Source organism: Saccopteryx bilineata, chromosome 2 (genome assembly GCF_036850765.1).
Source record: "Saccopteryx bilineata isolate mSacBil1 chromosome 2, mSacBil1_pri_phased_curated, whole genome shotgun sequence".
NCBI lineage: Eukaryota > Metazoa > Chordata > Mammalia > Chiroptera > Emballonuridae > Saccopteryx > Saccopteryx bilineata.
This window is the reverse complement of record NC_089491.1, coordinates 262,419,964-262,438,744: the sequence shown is the minus strand read 5'-3', so window position 1 is coordinate 262,438,744 and position 18,781 is coordinate 262,419,964. Positions and strand designations below refer to the sequence as shown.

The following is an 18,781-nucleotide window of genomic DNA, read 5'->3' as shown; positions in this document are numbered from 1 at the left end:
ACCTGAGCCAGCCTGGGTGGCCGTGCCAGGTGCCACCTACCGGGTGCACTTTAGAAGGGTCATCGAGCTCCAGCCTGGCCACCACGCAGCCTGCTTCCAGCATGGCCCCTGGGCGCTTGATGTACTTCACCTGGCCGCTCTCCTGCACGTTCAGGGCCATGATCATCTTCATCACCTGTGTTGCAGAAAGAAGCAGTAGGATGGAGCCCAGCAGGGCTGGCCTGTATGTGTGATGCCCAGAGCCATCCAGAAGGAGGAACTCTGGAGCAGGGCCTGCGGCACTGAAACCAAACGACTCCCTGGGCAGAGCTCAAGCGGAAAGCAGAGAGGGAAGCAGCTGTTACCGGAAGCCAGGCGCAGTGCCGTTCAGCCGTTCATGAAGCACCTCCATCTGCAAAGCTAGCGGGGAGGCAGGTATTATGTGCCCATTTTACAGGCCTGGAAGCCGATCTTTATTTTGAAAGTAAAGCCTCGCTCTCAGAACTATACTTAAATCATATTACGTAGGATGATCAGCATGCACGTTCCCAAAGTGTGGTGCATTTTGTGACTTGCTCCTTTTTATGAGGTAGCAAGAAAACCCTCTGGGAACGTGTTGTGAAATGAAGAATGGACTCACAACATAGACGGTCAGCAATCCCTGTAAGTGGCCCGAGAGCCTGGATGTGTGGACAGGATGCGTTTTGTTCCTGGGCTATGGGCGACCCTCAGCTCAGTGGGTCACAGCACGGGCACTCAAGTCAGCCAGGCCCAGGCTGCAATCTCAGCACCCCAGGTATCACTCTGTGACCTCCAGCAAGTGCCTTTCCCTCTCTTGTCCCATGTCCTCTCTTGTAAAATGATAGTCTTGCCTCACAGGGGTCTTATAAGGATTCAGCAAGGAAGAACCTGGCCCACTCTTCCTGTATTTTCATTGCCATTATCATTATTATTGTCCTTGGCAGCCAGGAATGGAGGCCGAGTGGGAACCCTGGCTCTCCGTGATCTCAAATCAGTTTATTGGCCCGCTTGGGCCCCGTTTCTTCATGTGTAAAATGGGGGTCAATTTCGTGCCCATATCCTATGATGGCTGAGAAGACTAAAGAAGGTAATTAAAGATAGTAAAATACTCAGAACGGTTCCTGCCACGTGGAAAGTGTTTTGCACGTGTTGGCTTAAGACTTTTTAATTGCCACCATCATTAGTCAGTTCTTAGTAATTTCCAGGAAGGAGGGCGTTTTTGAGGTTTCCCCTTTAAATACTGCAGGGGATCTGGGCTGAAGCCCGCACACTCGCTCTCCTAGGAATCTGCAGCCATGGCGCAGGTAAGAGGTGAGGCCCATCTGCAAAAGCAATGCCCAACAGCCCTCCCTTGGGGAGCAGGGGAGGCCTGACTGACCCTCCGAGGGCCTGCTCTGTGCTCACCTCCAGCTCAGCATAGCTGCTGCCAGCCTCCACGTGGCCCCCGTCCTCCACTGTGTACTGCATCAGCTTCCCAGCCGACGGGGCTCTCAGGACCGTGGGGTCATTCTCCTTCTCAAACACACAGGTCTTGTTGCCGATGGTAATCCGGTAACTGGGAAAGAGGAGGAGTGTGCGTGTGTATGTGGAGGGACTGGGAAGAACCACTAACCCAGTGTGCCCAACTCAGGCTTTCTACAGTATTTCTCTTCCTAAAGGCAGCCCTGAGCGTCACCCTGTGGGCAGTTTGGGGGACTGCACTTTTCCAAATGGTGACGTTTGACAGTCACTGCAAATATATCAGGAGCAAGTTGGGGGAGTGGAGGGTGTGACCCTTTTCTGGCTGAAAACTAATTCCTTTTACTGACGTAATTCCAACAGGCACAGAGAAAGCAATCAATAAACATTACTCAGTAAATATTTACTGACTGTAAGTTTTCACCTTATAGCTTAACAGGGGAGAGCCTGCCCCGTCAGTGGAACATGGGTTAAAAAGAGGAACATCACTGATCTGAGATGGATCTCATCTGCCCTCTCTGATCAAGAATTGGAAAGAGAGACTGCGCTCTCTAACTGGAGTTTTTTCAAACATGGGGCCTCTGGCATCCCCACCCTCCCCCATCTTACTCTCCTTGGCCAGGGGTCAGCGTTGCCTGCTCAGCAGGGTGGTCCACATTTCACTGTGTAAGCTCGGAATGGTCAGACTCGCTAGAGCTGAGGGTCTCTGGGTCTATCTCGTGATGCCCCTGTGCTAAATGTTTCAGGGTGCAACCCTTCCTGCCACTGTCCACTCGTTCCATGTGTCACCTTCCCCCACAGGCTCAACAAGTCATGACCACGGCTCCATGCTAACACCGAGCCTAATGCCCGGTACAAGCAGACACTCACTGAAGCGCCGCTGCCCTAACTGGACAGCAGCATCTCATCCAAGCCTGTGCTCACATGGGTGTGGGCGCTGCAGCTCAGACACAGGGCAGCTGGCCCCTCAACACACACCTCTCAGGCCAAGGGGCTGAGAGTCACATCCCGCTCAGTTCTGAATCTTCCCATGTTACCAGAAAAGGGCCTCCAGGGTGCCGCCCATAAGTGTCTGACCAGTTTCATGAAACTCCAGCCATGAGATTAAACTCTCTCCATTGGCCCAAGAATTTGCTGGACAAGGTACTTTATCTAAGACCCTTGTGCTGCACAAAGAGTACCTTCATGTTTTCAACTCCACGGGAGAGGGCTGGCACTGCGGCCCAGCCCTCAGTGGGACCCGCGCCGCACGCACCTGTCAACTTCTTCCTTCATGTAGGTCGTGTAGCTGTTGCCGTTGTAGGACAGCAGGAGCCCACCGTCGTTCAGCCGGTGGGCGTCGATCTCGATGTGACAGCCGTTCATGATGAGGACGAACATGGTCAGAGACTGCCGGGCCACCTGAATTCAGGATGTCTGCTTGTCCCTGTGCCCCCAGAATGCTGTCTGGTCCCCGCCTGCTTCACCCCCCCCACCAGGAGCTAGGGCTAGTGTCCACCGTGGAAGTGCACAGTGGACTTGTCTGTCCAGTCCCAGCCCTCACTCACCCGGGGTGAGAAGCCGACAGGAACAGAGCCTGGAGAGAGTGTGCCACCCCTGCCCTGTGCGTGGGCTAACGGTCGCTGGCCAAGGGACCTGCCCCACTGGCCACCTCTCACCAACTGTGTGCTCCTCTCGTTCCTACCCCCAAGCATCAGCCCCCCCGCCAAAGCAGGGTCACCTGAGCGGCAGGGAGGGGCTCTCACTTTAGGCCAGGCAGCCTTGGGGACTCCAGCAGTGAGGTGGACTAGGGCTCCGCCTCCCACACATGGCTCTGCCCAGAGGCACACAAGAGATTAGGGACACTTGAGAGAGGCACAGGTGGCCAGGCCCTGGCCTTGGCTTTGCTTTTCAATCTGACATCCTGACCCTACCGGGCCCTCAGTGCATTATGTATATTCTTTCTCAGAAAACAAGTACCCTAAAGAGCCCTCAACCTATAAAATACAGGTTTTGAGACTAAAGGTGCAAGAAATAAAGGAATATTGATTGCATTATTTATGGTAACAGTAAGAACCAAACTAGCTACGCAACCACCTTGCAATGAAATATTCCAGACCTGCGCTGTCAAATATGGTAGCCCCTAGCCACTTGTGGCTGTTTAAATGTAAATATTAAAATAAAATAAAATGTAGAATTCAGTTCCTCAGTTATACCTGACACATTACAAGTGCTCAAGAGCCCCAGGCGGCCCCGACTGGATAGTGCAATTCTAGAACATTTCCATCCCTAAATTCTATCGGACACTCAGCTGATATTATAGAACACTGGTTAGTAACAGGGGGAAACATTATGCCAGCATAATATAAAATCAGTTAAAGCATGTTTGCACCATGACCTCAACTTTGTAAAATCAGTGCATGGAGGAAAATGACTAACTGAAGTGAGATGCTGAAACATTAACCGGGTTGCCTCCAGGGGGGCACCACATGCTGGGTTTGTTTTCCTGATGCCCTGTGCTTGTTTGAAATTCTGAAACTTTCTATGAGCGTGTGCCATATTTATATAGAGTTGGGAGGAAGGCCCAAAGGTAGCCAGGAAACCTTGGGGGCCGGAGGGGAAGTGCTTTTATAACACACCCCCACGGACAACACGTTCATTCAGCTAAACTAAGCCTAAAATACTCCGAAGTTGAAAGTTCAACGCGTGCTTAGCTATATACTAAAAACAAAGTAAAAAAATATGGATTTGAGCTCCACTCTCTTTTTCCTTCCCCAAAACATACGACTCGAAAGTACCAGGAGGCCTTGGCTTCCTGGGGACACTTTGGCCCCACAGAGCACCCCAACTTGGACCAGGAGCCTACAAGCATCAGAAGCTAGAAAAGCAGGGAATGGGCTCTCCCTTGGAGTCTTCAAAGAGACCAGGGCCCAGCCCACACTTTGACTTTGGACTTCGGGCCTCCAGAAGCATGAAAGAGTAAATTTCCATCGTTTGAAGCCCCCAGTTTGTGGCACTTGCATAGCAGCCACTGGAAGCTAATACACGCTCCATCATGCCTTGTGCATATTGCTCAAGCCTACATGTTCTCAAATCCAAAGTGTTCAGGTTTCAAGGTCATTGGCTACATGAGAGCATCCTGGGACTCAAGTGTGAAAAAATCCACTCCGGGAATCGCTCATCACAGGAATAAAGACTCCCTCAGGCTCCAGAGTGTTGGAGACATCCAAGAAACACGGGCCTTTACCTTGAGAATATACTTAATGCCTCCGTAAATTAACTCCACATCCACGGTGTTCAGCAGAGAGTCTGCAGGGAGGACCTGGCCTCTGAAAGAGAGGGGAGACCTGCGGTCGGCTCTGGGAGCAACTGAGAACTCTGCGGCCACACCCCCAGGTTGAAGCATCATGCAGGAAGCTAAATCCACAATAGCCCTCATAAAGTTCTGTGTGTGGAGATCCTACTGCCTGCTTAGAAAAGAGACCAGCATACAGGATGCAATTCCATCTCCATTCAGAAGCATGACCACCAAGCGGTGAAAATGCTTATCCCTTTATTTTCATTGTGGTAGTTTCATTTTCCTATCACATAGTGATTCTCAACTGGGGGCAATTTTTACCTCTACCCCTGGCCATTTGGCAATATCTGGAGGCATATTTGAATGTCACGAGGCTTCACTATGGTCAGTAGTCTGGATCTGATTGCCATGACTTCTGTAGGGGAAGGGACCCTATGAATGGGGCCAAGGATGCTGCCGTTGTGAGGACAGCCTCACAACAAATAATGATCCAGCCCAAAATATCAATGGTGCTGAAGCCAAGAAACCCTTAAGCGCCTGGCCACTTCCATGCCGGTCCATTTCATTAGGCACCTTCTGATTTGGGTGAGGGTCTGGGAGGGACCAAAAACACACATCCTACAACTCCAAACTCCTGAGTACGATGACATGCCCGACACAAAGCAGCACGAATGAACACACGGCTGTCTGTATTTTAACTGCTGCCTCGGCCTTGAGAACCCTGTCTCCCGGCCTTGTCCAGGGCAGCCCAGGTTTCTCTGAGGAACTTCAAAGGCTAGCATTAAGGAGGGGTACACTCATCTCCCGGTGACTGGCACCCAAATAATACATGTTCTGCCTTACTTGCCAATAACACATATCCCAAAAGGGGGAAGAGTCCGCCACATACCCTACCTTTCCAGCGAGTGTAAGAAATCCGTCATGCAGGTTCGGAACATCGCGTCGGCCACGTTCAAGGCTCCACACACCACCCCGAGCATGATGTCCGGCTTCTCCGCCTAGGAAAGACCCTGCACTTCAGTACTCATTGCCATGAGGCAATGAGGGAGCTGGGGGGGGGGTGATCTCTGCGGTTGAAGGGGAGACGTACGCAGCTCCTCACCTGCACTTTTTGAGCAATGAGGTGATCCAACCACCCAGTGTCAATGTCGTTGTTCTGGAAGCTCTCGGTCTCCAGGAGGTTAATGAGATATTCCACGGTGGTCCTGAAGTCGCCCCGGATGGATAGTTCCTTCAAAGCCACCACCATGTTCCTTGAGGGGGAACGCACACAGATTGTTTTCCCAATTAACATACGGGGTTCCTGCAAGGTTCCCGGAAAGCCAGAACAGCACAGAAGTGAAGAGGGCCCTGAATTGGACATCATGGGTCAACCTCAGCTCCAGCATTTACTGGTCGAGCCATCTTGGGCCAGTGACTTAACTGCCTGTGGGCCTCAGTTTCCTCATCTGGAAAATGAGGAAATAATCCTGACTTCAGACAGGTGCTTGAGGATTAAAACGAGACAATCCATAGAAAGCACCCAGTCACTGATCAATAACTGTCAACTGCTATGAGCATGATTATTCACAAATCTAATTAACCACAGCCACTCTGCCTCTCTATCCCCATGTTCCAGAGCTGGTGCCGCTCTCTGCCCGTGCGCACAGTTACTCTGCCTGGCGTGCACGGGACGCACCGACAATTTACACTGTGAGCCCACTCAGGGCTTGGCAGTCACCAGCTAGCATGTGCTTGGCTAGTAACCAGCTCCCACTTCCCAGACAGGCTGCCTCGCCCCTCCGACAGGGTGTCTAGTATAAAGGGCTGACACCTCCACTCCCTGTGACATCATAGGGACAGAGTTTTGGGGGAAATGTGCCAGAGATGAAGGAGGCATTAGAAGACTTCACTTCCTGGGACAGCAGTTATCACAGCTCTTATGGCATTCCTGTGTGCTGTCAGCAGGTGTGGCAAAGGGGCAGTAACTGCCCCACGGTGGCGGTGAGAGAGACGGGATGCGGTGAGGTCAAGTAAGGGTGTCGATAGGCTCCAGCTGTAGGACCCAAACCTGCACCTAAGAGTTAAGCCGCCAAACTGAGGGTGACCAACTTGTCCCAGTTTGCTCAGGATTTGGCCAGTTAGGGCACTGAGAAATCCCACAGCTCCAAGGACACCTGGATAATTGATCCCCCTACTGGACTCTGGCGGCATCATAAAGAGCTAGAATTTTTTCCCTCTGGATCCTGTTGAAGTTGCCACTGGTCATTCATTCGCAGCATGAGACAAGCCCCAGGCCATTTCACGTGGAGTGGGCTGGGCCAGCTGACCTCCATCCCACCCGTAAGAATTCTTATTCATCCTCAACTGCAAGGGTCTCAATATTTTGCTGAGCATGATTAAAACTAACCATTCGAAGCTGGCAAAGAAAGCTCGCTCATCAAAACCACCAAACTCAGTTTAATTCACGGCTAAGTGCCCGCGGCCACATAGATTTTCAAGCTTTTTAAATAAAATGTCCACAATGCCTTTTGGATGTTTCATTCTAAGAACAGTTACCCACGACACTGGACCATTGAATGACAATGTGTGAACTAGTTTTGACCTTTGTGCACCCAGGTCAAGGCAAGAAAAAGATGTGTTCTAGAATTCGGGGGTCCCTTTGTTAACATGGGTTTCTCCGGGAACTTCTTATGAGATTTAAATTTAAAGGAGATCCCTGCCATACACACACCTCTTTTTTTTTTTTTTTTTTTTAACAAAAAAGCTACAGTACTCAGCACATGTTAAACGTTTGGAACGCCCTCGAACATTCTTTGGCTTCCTGTCAAGTCTGACCAACAATAACCTCAAGAGCAGTGACCTTGGGGAGGTTGTTATATTTCATGGATCTCAAATACAGGAAGACAGACTCCGTGCTCAGACAGGGCGTTTACACAGGGTCTGCTGCGCGATTCACCTCCCTGGAGCTCCTAACCCGCTCCTGCAACTGAAGCCCCAGGTTTCCTCTGAGTGTCTTAGAGGAAGAAAGGAATGGAAGGAGGGGGGAAGGAAGGGAAGAAGGAAGATACTGACGAAATGGCTTCCTCCCGGTTCTCTCCCCAGGAGAAGCAGTGCCCAAACTGGGAGTCAGCAAACTCGTGTAAGCCACCAGCAGCAGCCACGCTGAAATAACCCCACACGTTCTTGCTACTGCGGAAATTCAATTCCTGGACGGTTCCGGAGCTCGGCTTAAACCCCTGGAGCCCAGGCCAAAAAAGGAAAAAGGAAAAATGGAAGGAATCATTACTCCAGGTCTATTTTCATCAGAATCACACAAAACCCAAGAACCCCTGCCACAACCAAAAGCTGAGCCTGATCCAGAACACATGGATGCCTCTTGTCAGGGGTGTGGGCACATCAGTCTGTGGGCATATCACGTGAGCACGTTAATGCATGTCAGTTTTACTTTACAGAAACTATTGGAAAAAAATAACAGCCAAGTTGGGATGGGGAAAGGCTGTATAGGTCACGGCTGGAGCTGAGTTCAGGTACATTCTCATGTTAGACTCTTGCTGGGTTTCCAATTCTGGATTATGAAAATTCCAGCAGATAAAGGTATCCAGTGTTAGCCTTGCAGATGTTAACATACTAGTTCCCTTTGGGGGGCAGGGATGGCCTGTCCTACCTCTGAGTGTAATTTTGGTAAGGGGAAGATGGACCTGGACCCTCCCCCTTACCCTCCTCTAGGATTAGAGCTCTTGAAGTGAGCCATGGAGGCATTCACTTTGGCAGAGGTGCCCAGAGGTGAGAGAGAGAGAGACCCAGGTGCCCGGGAGCTCCATCACCTGATTCTCTGTCCTCTCGGGCAACTATGAACAAGCCACCATCCCTCTGTAAAATTTCTGTTTTGCTTGTCCACCACTAGAGTCAGTTGTTTGCCTGTAGCCAAATATCTCCCAAACTAATACAGCTACCATTGTTTAAACTTCTATAACTAAATGGGAGAAGGAAAAGTAAAAAACAAACCTCTCTTACCCCAAGTTTCTTGAATGTAATCATCCAATAATTAGGTTACGGTAAATTATGGAGATGACGTGACAATCAACCCTTAATAAAGCATGTCAACTGTGATGGATGCTGCCTGGTTGGGTTTGTTTGTTTTTTTAAGATGTAAGGAAGAACAAGTCATACAGGGATTCCTTACACTGGGCTGGACTGAATTTATGGTGCAGCAAAAATCCAAGGACCCAGGCTTTATGCCTGGCTGCTTGTACCAAAGACGGGCATGGCCTCTACAGTCCACCCATGGGGCTTGTCCAGGGCCTCAGCAGGTCCGGGCTTGAGGCATTAATTAGGCAAGTCACCTCAACTACTTGATCTGTAATTCGGAGTAATAATGCCCAGTGGCGATCCATGAGCAGTGAGAGGTACATTAAAGGGTCTGCCTGGCACACACTACGTGCCAATAAACCATGGTTTATCCCCTCCCGCACTGCAGTTTCCTCATCTGTAAACTGAGAAGTCCAGGGGTCTCGACCAAGGCTAATGCAGGGGGGTCTGCCCCACGCGGAGAGAATGGAGACGGCGGAAGCGCAGGGTTCCCCACGACTTGCCTCGTCAGGGTTTTCACTGGTGATTCTGGCTGCAATGACATGGCCTCGGGCGAGGGGCGGGTTGCTAGGGGTTTCAAAAGAAATGGGTGTCACTCCCCACGGTGACTCCCCATATAAAAGCCGGATGTCTTTCAGCCGGTGCAGCGGCACGCCCATGGCAATCTGAAATCAAGAAAGCCACCCCATGACTGTCAGTTCCATGAGAGCTCTGTCCCCAAAAACCAGGTATGGTAAGAGGAAGGAAGAGGTCCAACAAACAATTTCAGATATACTGAGCACCTAACAGGCATACAGCTCTGCTAGAGGGTGACGGGAAGAGACAAAGAGAGGAAAAGACAAAGCTTGACTTGGCCCCATGAAGCAAACTGTGCCAGTGGGCAGAGAAGCCACATTTGTAAACATTACACAAAATGACCCTAGCCGGGTGGCTTAATTGATTAGAGCATCATTCTAATACGTTGCTAGTTTGGTCCCTGGTAGTGTACATACAATAATTAACCAATGAATGCATGAATAAGCAGAACAACAAATAGATGTTTCTTTCTCTCTCTCTCTAAAATCAATAAATTTTTTTAAAAATTGAGTTCCAATTAGTATAGGCATTCCTACCCCTGAGTGAGGGTCATATTGCCCCCGAAAGGGTAAATATATGCTCTTGGGGGTAAAAAAAAGCTTACGCTTTGTATGTCTAAAGCACAGACATACATGTATCTATAGTACCCAAACCGATGTATAGTGTATCTGATATTAAGATTTCATGGGAAAGAAATTAGGGGGGAAAATGTCTAAAAAAGCTCCTTAGGGGCGGGGCAACAATGAAAAAAGGTTGAGAAACACTTCTCCAGGTCTATGAATGGGTATCAGGGGTCCACAAGGGTCCTGAAATTGCATGAAATGTCTATTTCCAGGAAGAAGGTCCATGACTTTTGCCAGTTTCTGCAAGGACTACATGTCAGACATAGGTGACAAAACACATCACAGAACATTCTCAGCAATCGTGGCTCTACTGCTCCTCTCATATCAGGATAGTCACTCGAAGAGAGTGAAGTCAGTCAAGTCAGCCCAGGAAGTCAGTCAAGAGAGACAGGAAAGTCTAATCTGAGTAGAACAGGGGACCCTGTCCCAGGCAGAAGACCCAGGGCTTGGAGCCCGCTTCCTCACCTGTAGCTGGGCGGCCGGCAGGTTGACATCAGCGATCATTTCTGTGCAGGGGTGCTCCACCTGCAGGCGGGGATTCAGCTCCAAGAAGTGGAAGCTGCCATCCTGGCTGTACAGGTATTCCACCGTCCCCGCACTCACGTAGCCCACGGTCTTGGCCAGGCGGACGGCACACTGCAAAGAAAATAGAGACCAAGGGTTTCCATTGGTTTTCTCGGGTAGTTTTAATTGTGGTTTATTAGTGCCCCATCGAATGCAGACTGAGAACCTGTTATGTGTCAATTATTTTAGGACCGCATAGCTCCTGCTCCAATAAACCCATGCCAGGCTGAAATCATGTCCACATTCGGCCCCCCATTCTCTTCCTGGGCACCCACCACATTCTGGCAACACAGACCACGGGAAGCTCTTGCTGGTTCTGAGCTGAGACGGCTCCCCCTGCGGCTGTCCCCACACCCAGCTCTCTAAGAGCCCACCTGCTCCATGAACTCAAACACGGCCTGGGTGGCGATGGTGGCAGGTGCCTCCTCGATGATCTTCTGATGCCGCCGCTGGATGGAGCAGTCTCGCCCAAACAGAGACACAGCGTTTCCATACTGGTCAGCGAGGATCTGCACTTCCAGGTGACGGGCATGCTGGGCCAACTTCATGAGAAAGATAGGGGAGCCGGGAATCTCACTCTGTACCTGTGGGGAAGGCACAGCGGCTGGTACAGGAAGTTCTCCAAAGACAGCGAGAGACAATGGCAGTGACGTCCACGGTCCTCTAATTTTGTTTAACTTCTCTTAAAGACATTATATTCTTGGTGTTTTAAATCCAATGGTGTGAAAACACATAATGAAAAAAGGGAAATTTCCCCATAATCCCATCTCCTAAAGATAATGTGCTGTTAAGAATCAGTACAGGTCCTGGCCGGTTGGCTCAGCGGTAGAGCAACGGCCTAGCGTGCGGAGGACCCGGGTTCAATTCCTGGCCAGGGCACACAGGAGAAGCGCCCATTTCTTCTCCACTCCTCCGCCGCACCTTCCTCTCTGTCTCTCTCTTCCCCTCCCGCAGCCAAGGCTCCATTGGAGCAAAAATGGCCCGGGCGCTGAGGATGACTCTGTGGCCTCTGCCTCAGGTGCTAGAGTGGCTCTGGTCGCAACATGGCGACACCCAGGATGGGCAGAGCATCGCCCCCTGGTGGGCAGAGCGTCGCCCCATGGTGGGCGTGCCAGGTGGATCCCGGTCAGGCGCATGCGGGAGTCTGTCTGACTGTCTCTCCCTGTTTCCAGCTTCAGAAAAATGCAAAAGAAAATGAAAAAAAAAAAAAAAGAATCGGTACAGGCCCTGGCCGGTTGGCTCAGTGGTAGAGCGTCGGCCTTGCGTGCAGAAGTCCCGGGTTCGATTCCCGGCCAGGGCACACAGGAGAAGCGCCCATCTGCTTCTCCACTTCTCCCCCTCTCCTTCCTCTCTGTCTCTCTCTTCCCCTCCCACAGCCGAGGCTCCATTGGAGCGAAGATGGCCCAGGCGCTGGGGATGGCTCCTTGGCCTCTGCCCCAGGCGCTAGAGTGGCTCTGGTTGCAACAGAGCGATGCCCCGGAGGGGCAGAGCATCGCCCCCTGGTGGGCAGAGCTTCGCCCCTGGTGGGCGTGCTGGGTAGATCCTGGTAGGGTGCATGCAGGAGTCTGTCTGACTGTCTCTCCCCGTTTCCAGCTTCAGAAAAATACAAAAAAAAAAAAAAAAGAGTCGGTACAGCCCTGGCTGAGTAGCTCAGTTTACTTAGAACATCAACATCATCTCGATAGGCTAAGATTGTGGGTTCGATCCCTGGTCAGGGCACATACAAGACTCAACCACTGAATGTATAAATAAGTGGAACAACAAAATTGATGTATGGTTTTTTTCCTCTCTCACTCTCTCCATCCATGATCTATAATTTAGAATTTTTTAAATGCAGAACAAAATACTGTGTAGATTGAATGCAACTCTTTATATATGTGAATAAGGTCTAGAAGACCTAGAAATATTAAAAGAGTTGGCTTAAGAATGAGAAGATTGTTAATATAAATTTTTTTAAACATTGCCAAAAATAGGCATGTGTCAATACTAGAAAAAGAGCTATAACTAAGTAAATAGACATTTACAGTCGAGCCTTGAACAACTCAGGGGTTACGGGTACCAACCCCCCTCATAGTTGAAAATCTGCTTATAACTTTTGGTCCCTCCAAAACTTAACTACTAATAGCCTTCTGTTGACCTTACTGAAAACATAAACAGTCACTTAACACATATATGTGTGTCCTTTATGCTAGTAAATGCTAAAATAGACTGGTATCTAAATATATTTTATGCATTCCTGATATAACAACTTTTTCTCAAGTTTTTGGTATTTCTGAGTTACACAATTCGTTTGCAAATCAAGTTGAAAATCTCCAAAAAACCTTTTAATATAGTTATTGAAAAACAATCTACATGTAAGTTGACTCCCACGCAGTTCAAACCCATGTTGTTCAAGGTTCAACTGAATAGGTCCTGCAATAAACACTGATCACCTAGAAACACACATACACAAATACCAAGACGGCTAGCAATTTACAAAATATCCCATCTCTCGACAAACACAGGCAGAACGAATATTCTGACCGTGTCTCTGAAACCACTCGCAGACACAGATTCACAGACTTGAACATCTAAGGAAACAGCACACCAATCAACACACGCCATCCATGGACCCCAGAGACTCTAATGCACACAATTGGTTCAAAATATAACACAGCACAGAAACATTCCAATCCTGCAAATGTGCTCTCTCCATTGTGACACAACAACGCTAACAGACATAATCTGCTGGCCAACGACCAAATACAGACAATTCCCCAAAATATGCAAAAAAGGTAGGCAGCAAGAACAGCTCACTTGTCTAAAAAGGATTGGGAAGTCCTCCGCACTCTCCGCCTTCCGGATTCCTTTCCCTCCACCGCCTTCAGAAGCTTTGATCATCAACGGAAAACCAATTTTTTCTGCTGCCTGGGGGTTGGGGTGGGGGTGGGGACAAAGGACAAACAGACCTCTTTAGAGGTGAGGCCTTTGACATTTCCCACGCCACCAGGACGGTTCTGGAGCGGTGGCCCCCCTCAGGATCTGCATTTACCTCCAAGCCCTCATCTACGTCTTTCACACAACCCTGGTCGTACACGTGTTCCGGGACACTGACTTTCATCTCCTCCTGCAGGCCGTCTTCTGCCCACTCCACCGTCAGACCTGGAGAGTCACCAGATAGGAAAGCTGAGTCCTCCAGGGGTAGCCGAGGCGCCACACAGAAACCAGAGGGCCCTCCTTACCAGAGTGGCTCTAGACTCAGCCTCTGGACCACAGAATACACACACAGTCCTGCAGCTCAATTAATTAATTAATGTCTTTTAATTTTCTTAAGGACAGACTCAACTCTGAATGGGAAATTAAGCATAAGAAATTCAGACTGAGTCTACCAACACAACCACATTGACCTGAATCTTAAAAAAAATAAAATTAAATTAATCACCATTCTACGCCATGGAGTCATTTATATGTGAATCATTATTTTCCAATAGCCTGTAAAGATTTAAAAAAAAAAAAAAAAATTTCCATCCCAAATTTAAAATGTAACCTTTGGGAAAAAAAGTCAAATTAAATAGGAAACTCCTAAGACTTTTTCCTGATTATTATTTAATATATCTTAGAAATTCCACTTCGAGAAATTTATCCTAAGAAAATGATTAAAATGTACATAGAGATTTGACCATAAGATGATCAAAGCTCCATTACTTTTAATGTTTTTTATATTAGAACAAAATAAACTGGAAACAACCTAAATGTATAGCTAGAGAGGATTGTTAAGTAAATCATGGTACAGCTATATGATACAATGCTATGCAAGCATTCTAAACATTGCAAAGTGCATTCATAGAAAGACTGGTGAGAAAAAGAAGTCTCAAACTAGAATTGTGATTAAGGTATCAAGAAACTGCAAAACTGTTGATACTGGTATTTCAAAAAGAAGAGCCAGGCCCCCCTTACTCCTCCCTTCTAAGGAGAAAAAAACCCACGAGAAAGAGATTAAAGGGGCAAAAGTTAGTAGTTAATCATAATTTAACTATAGTTCTCTGGAAGGGCTGAGGCCACTACTTGCTAGACAGAGCAAAGAAGGTAGAACTTATCTAAAAAACTTCCTCTTCGCCTTCCTTAAGAGCCTTTAGGAGACAATGTTTACATATCTTATTAATTAAAAATTCCTATAACTCTTCCTCCCCTCCTGGAGCCATGAGAGTGAGGTATACCTTAGACAAAGGGATCTCAAGCCTACTCCCCTTGCTTGAAAAACCTGCATCTGTAGCTTTCTATATACTTTCTAATAATCATCCCTTTTGAAATTCTTTATATATATAAAATTTGTAAACTAAGCAAGTGGGGACTATCTTATTCTAATAAGCTAAACCCAACAACTTTTAGTAAAGGTAATTTCATTTAGCTTCTCTCCTTATCCTAAGCTAAACATTTCATTTTCCACTATTGTGGTGACAGGGATAGGTGGCAGACCCTAGAAGATTTGGGAATGTATTTAATATGTAAAACATTTATCACTACTGTGTTATCTTGTGGTCTTGATATGTAGGAATGTTTCCTTTTAATAGATCCTATAGATAAATGTCGTAAGCTTATCAGTAAATGACTTGTATCATGCTCCCCCTCCTTTGCTCCCCAACCAGTATGTGAGCATGTCTATATGACCAACCTCAGGACTATGATCGAGGCTGCACGATTAGGGTTAGCTATACCCCGTGTAAGTCATCTGTAGCCGGCTTATTGATAAATCTCTTAAAATTTCTTCTGCATCCTGCCTTGGTGTCTCTGTGTAACCCGCAGATTAAAGTACACTACTTTATAACAGAATAAGTACAAGATCTCTGGATTTTTTTTTTTTTAAAGGATGTGCTAGAGCAAAGGTTGGAGAGGTAGATAGATACCTAAAATGTAACAAGTGCTCAACTCTGAATCATAGGATTATAGATGACTCCTATTTCTTTTTTCTATTTCTCATATTTCCTAAGTTGTCTACAATGATATTGTACCACTTGTTTAATAATTTTAAATTTTTAAATGAAAGAATTAAAAAAAGCATTCTTGTCACCTACCCCTGCCCCGGTCACATTAGCAAGGCTGAGCCAAAGAGCCCACCAAAGTGAAGCCAGGTCCCTTACCACTTCCACTCCAGGGCAGTGTTGGAATCTGCAGGGTCTGGGCCACGATGGTGGAGGCGATCTTATCTCCCAGGGCCCACATGGCCTCACTGGGAGGGCCTGAAGGGTCAAGAACAAAGTGGGGAAGGCAGAATTGAGTCAGCTACAAGACCCTCACAGGCAAGCGCTGACCAAGTGCACAGTGAGAGAAAAGTATTCAGGTCCAAGCTCCCAAGGAGTTGAACATCAAGTCGGGGAGGAAACCGTCTGTTAGTCTGCTGCTTCATCAGTCAACTTTCAACACATGTGGGTTGTAAACCTAGTCTGAGTTATAACCTAGCTATGTGGCATACAACACAGAATCCACTTTTGGGGGTAGGCAAAAAGCTAGACCACAAGGGCCAGCTAGCCCTTTAACAAACTAGATCATGGGTAAGCAAACGTTTCCTGTAATGAAACCCATAGGAAATATTTTCACCTTTGTGGGCCTGCTGGTCTCTGTCGCAAATATTCAACTTTGCCAGTATGGGTGAAAGCAGCCATAGGCAATATATAAATAAATAAGCAGGGCTGTGTTTCAATAAAACTTTGCCCTGGGCGGTTGGCTCAGTGGTAGAGCGTCGGCCTGGCGTGTAGAAGTCCCGGGTTCGATTCCCGGCCAGGGCACATAGGAGAAGTGCCCATCTGCTTCTCCACCCCTCCCCCTCTCCTTCCATTCTGTCTCTCTCTTCCTCTCCCGCAGCAAGGCTCCATTGGAGCAAAGAGGGCCCGGGCGCTGGGGATGGCTCCTTGGCCTCTGCCCCAGGCGCTAGAGTGGCTCTGGTCGCAACAGAGCGATGCCCCAGAGGGGCAGAACGTCGCCCCCTGGTGGGCGTGCCGGGTGGATCCCGGTCGGGCGCATGCGGGAGTCTGTCTATCTCTCCCCATTTCCAGCTTCAGAAAAATACAAAAAAAAAAAAAAAAAAAAGTAAAACTTTATAAAAGCAGGCAATGGGCTGGATTGGGCCTGTGGGCTATAGTTTGCCAGCTTGTGGGCTGAACCATCAACCTCCAGAGGAGCTAAAACTGAAGGATAAGGAGAATCTTATATGACAGTCAATCAAAGACCACGGACAAAAAAAAGCATCAGTGGGCACAGGTCACCAGGCCAACCCTTAGACTATCAGGTGTTGGTTCTTACACAAGTCTGTTGTGGGCCCAGAGGTAAGTAGATGGCAAATGACTCCCCTAAACCACACAAGGATGTCAGAGAGCATAATTAAACAAAATAAACAAATATAAGTTCAAATCCTGAAACAAAAGAGGAATGAATGAATGAATGAAGGTAGTAAATATCATTTTACCTAATAAATATTAGAGATGAGGAGCTCTAGTCCCAAGGGGTCAGGTCCAAAGGCCTAAGAACAGCCCAAGTAAAGGTGTGGCCTTATCAGAAATGTAACTTCCAAACATAGTGATAAATCTGAACATAGCTGGCATCTTAGCATCAACAGGAAGGAACACTAGCAGAGGTCTGCTCGCCCCAGTATCATTCCACGGCAGTAACCATGGCAACATCTCCAGGTCCCTGGGCTGAACAACCTACCCAGGTGCCCTGGACTCTCTCACACCTAACAATGAATTTGTGAGATGGAAATAACAAACTGACCCCCACCGGAGGAGTGTCCCATCAATGCCCCAATTCCCATGTATCTGATGGAGACACTCTACCTAAGAAAGCAATCTCGTGCTTGCACAGGAGCTCCGGAAGTTTGGGGTTTTCGGAAGCATGGCCCCAGCCAGCCCACACCGCCTGCAAACACAGAGAGACATGAACAAAGATCATCCTTCACAACCCACTTCCCAACGCACTCCTAAAGCTCTTTGCTGCGTCCTATCGACCCTGGACTTCAGAGTCTCGCAGGACCCGGCTCCTCTGCCCGCCTGGAAGAGCAGAACCAAGCTGCTCCAGAGTCCAGGGCATTGCTGCTAGGGGCAGACTGGGGCGCCCCGTCCAACTTACCTGCACGGGGATTCTCTTGGCAATGTCCACGATCAGCTCCACGTTGGCGTAATTGTTGTTGTTGGGCCCCCCTGGGACCGGGACATACTGATCTGCCATCTTGATGTACTCTGTAGTTAAACAGGAGAGAATAGAAAAGAACAGAGACTGAAGTCGACCGTGGGAAATCTGCAAGGCACAACTGCGTATGGCCATTGAAAGAAAGACCCCGTGATGACTCCAGGGCAACGATGGACAAACGTGTGTGAGAATTAGAAGAAAACCGAGTAAGACTTTAATTATAGAGATATGTGTGTCTGGACCAGGCCCGAGGGAACAAAAAAAGAAATAAGCAAACTATCACAACAGAGGGATTAGAGGTAAGTTTGTTGTTGTTGTTACTAAACTATCTTAACATTGTTTTGCCATTAAAGAATGCAGTTTGTTTTTAATCATGAAGAAATAACATTTACCACCTTACCCATTTTTTGAGTGTACAGTTCAGTAGTGGGAAGTATGTTCATATTGTTGTGAAACATATCTCCAGAACTTTTTCATCTTCTCACAAATCTGAGATTTTATATCCCTGACACTTCTCCCCTTCTCCCCCTTCCCCGCCCCAGGCACCATTCTACTTCCTGCCTCTAACATATTCACCATGCTATGGACCTCAAATAAGTGGAATCAGACAGTACAACAGTACCTTGACACACAAGTTTAATTCATTTCAGGGCCGAGCACGTGACTCAATTTGCTGGTGTGTCAAATTGAATTTCCCCATTTAAATTAATGTGAATGCAATTAATCCTTTCCGGTCCCCAAAAACCACACAAATTTTGTTTTATATGCTTTTAAATAAGAAAATATACTTTATAAATAACAAATACATATACATAATAAGAGAGAATGTAAAGAAATAAACTGGTTTATGAAGTGTATTTACCTTCAAGGTCAGGCAAAGATGCTGGTAGAGGGGGGAGACATTAGCATAACAATGGCTCTTCCCAAGCAGGAAAGTAATTAGCAATTTCACAGACAGCTGCCCAGCGCCATTTTTTTTATTTATTCATTTTAGAGAGGAGAGAGAGAGAGAGAGAGAGGGAGAGAGAGAAAGGGGGGAGGAGCAGGAAGCATC

At 47.9% G+C, this 18,781-nt stretch overlaps 1 protein-coding gene and 1 non-coding gene across 13 annotated transcripts in view; one reads left to right on the top strand and one right to left on the bottom strand.

The window, feature by feature from the left end:
* The window catches only part of ACACB (acetyl-CoA carboxylase beta), a 114,040-nt gene that overhangs the window by 43,327 nt on the left and 51,932 nt on the right, over positions 1–18,781 (bottom strand). For all 12 annotated transcript variants that reach the window (XM_066260351.1, XM_066260354.1, XM_066260355.1 and 9 more), the window contains 15 exons: positions 17,668–17,777; positions 17,376–17,457; positions 15,687–15,785; positions 13,601–13,710; positions 13,366–13,476; positions 10,944–11,153; positions 10,471–10,641; positions 9,310–9,471; positions 7,790–7,953; positions 5,838–5,988; positions 5,630–5,733; positions 4,685–4,766; positions 2,714–2,859; positions 1,405–1,555; positions 41–175 (listed from right to left, as the gene is read on the bottom strand). In XM_066260351.1, coding sequence (XP_066116448.1) covers positions 41–175; positions 1,405–1,555; positions 2,714–2,859; positions 4,685–4,766; positions 5,630–5,733; positions 5,838–5,988; positions 7,790–7,953; positions 9,310–9,471; positions 10,471–10,641; positions 10,944–11,153; positions 13,366–13,476; positions 13,601–13,710; positions 15,687–15,785; positions 17,376–17,457; positions 17,668–17,777 — 1,988 coding nt within the window. The remainder of the gene's footprint in view (positions 1–40; positions 176–1,404; positions 1,556–2,713; positions 2,860–4,684; positions 4,767–5,629; positions 5,734–5,837; positions 5,989–7,789; positions 7,954–9,309; positions 9,472–10,470; positions 10,642–10,943; positions 11,154–13,365; positions 13,477–13,600; positions 13,711–15,686; positions 15,786–17,375; positions 17,458–17,667; positions 17,778–18,781) is intronic.
* TRNAA-UGC (transfer RNA alanine (anticodon UGC)) lies at positions 11,794–11,869 on the top strand. Its single transcript has one exon. It is a non-coding gene; the product is annotated as a tRNA-Ala (tRNA).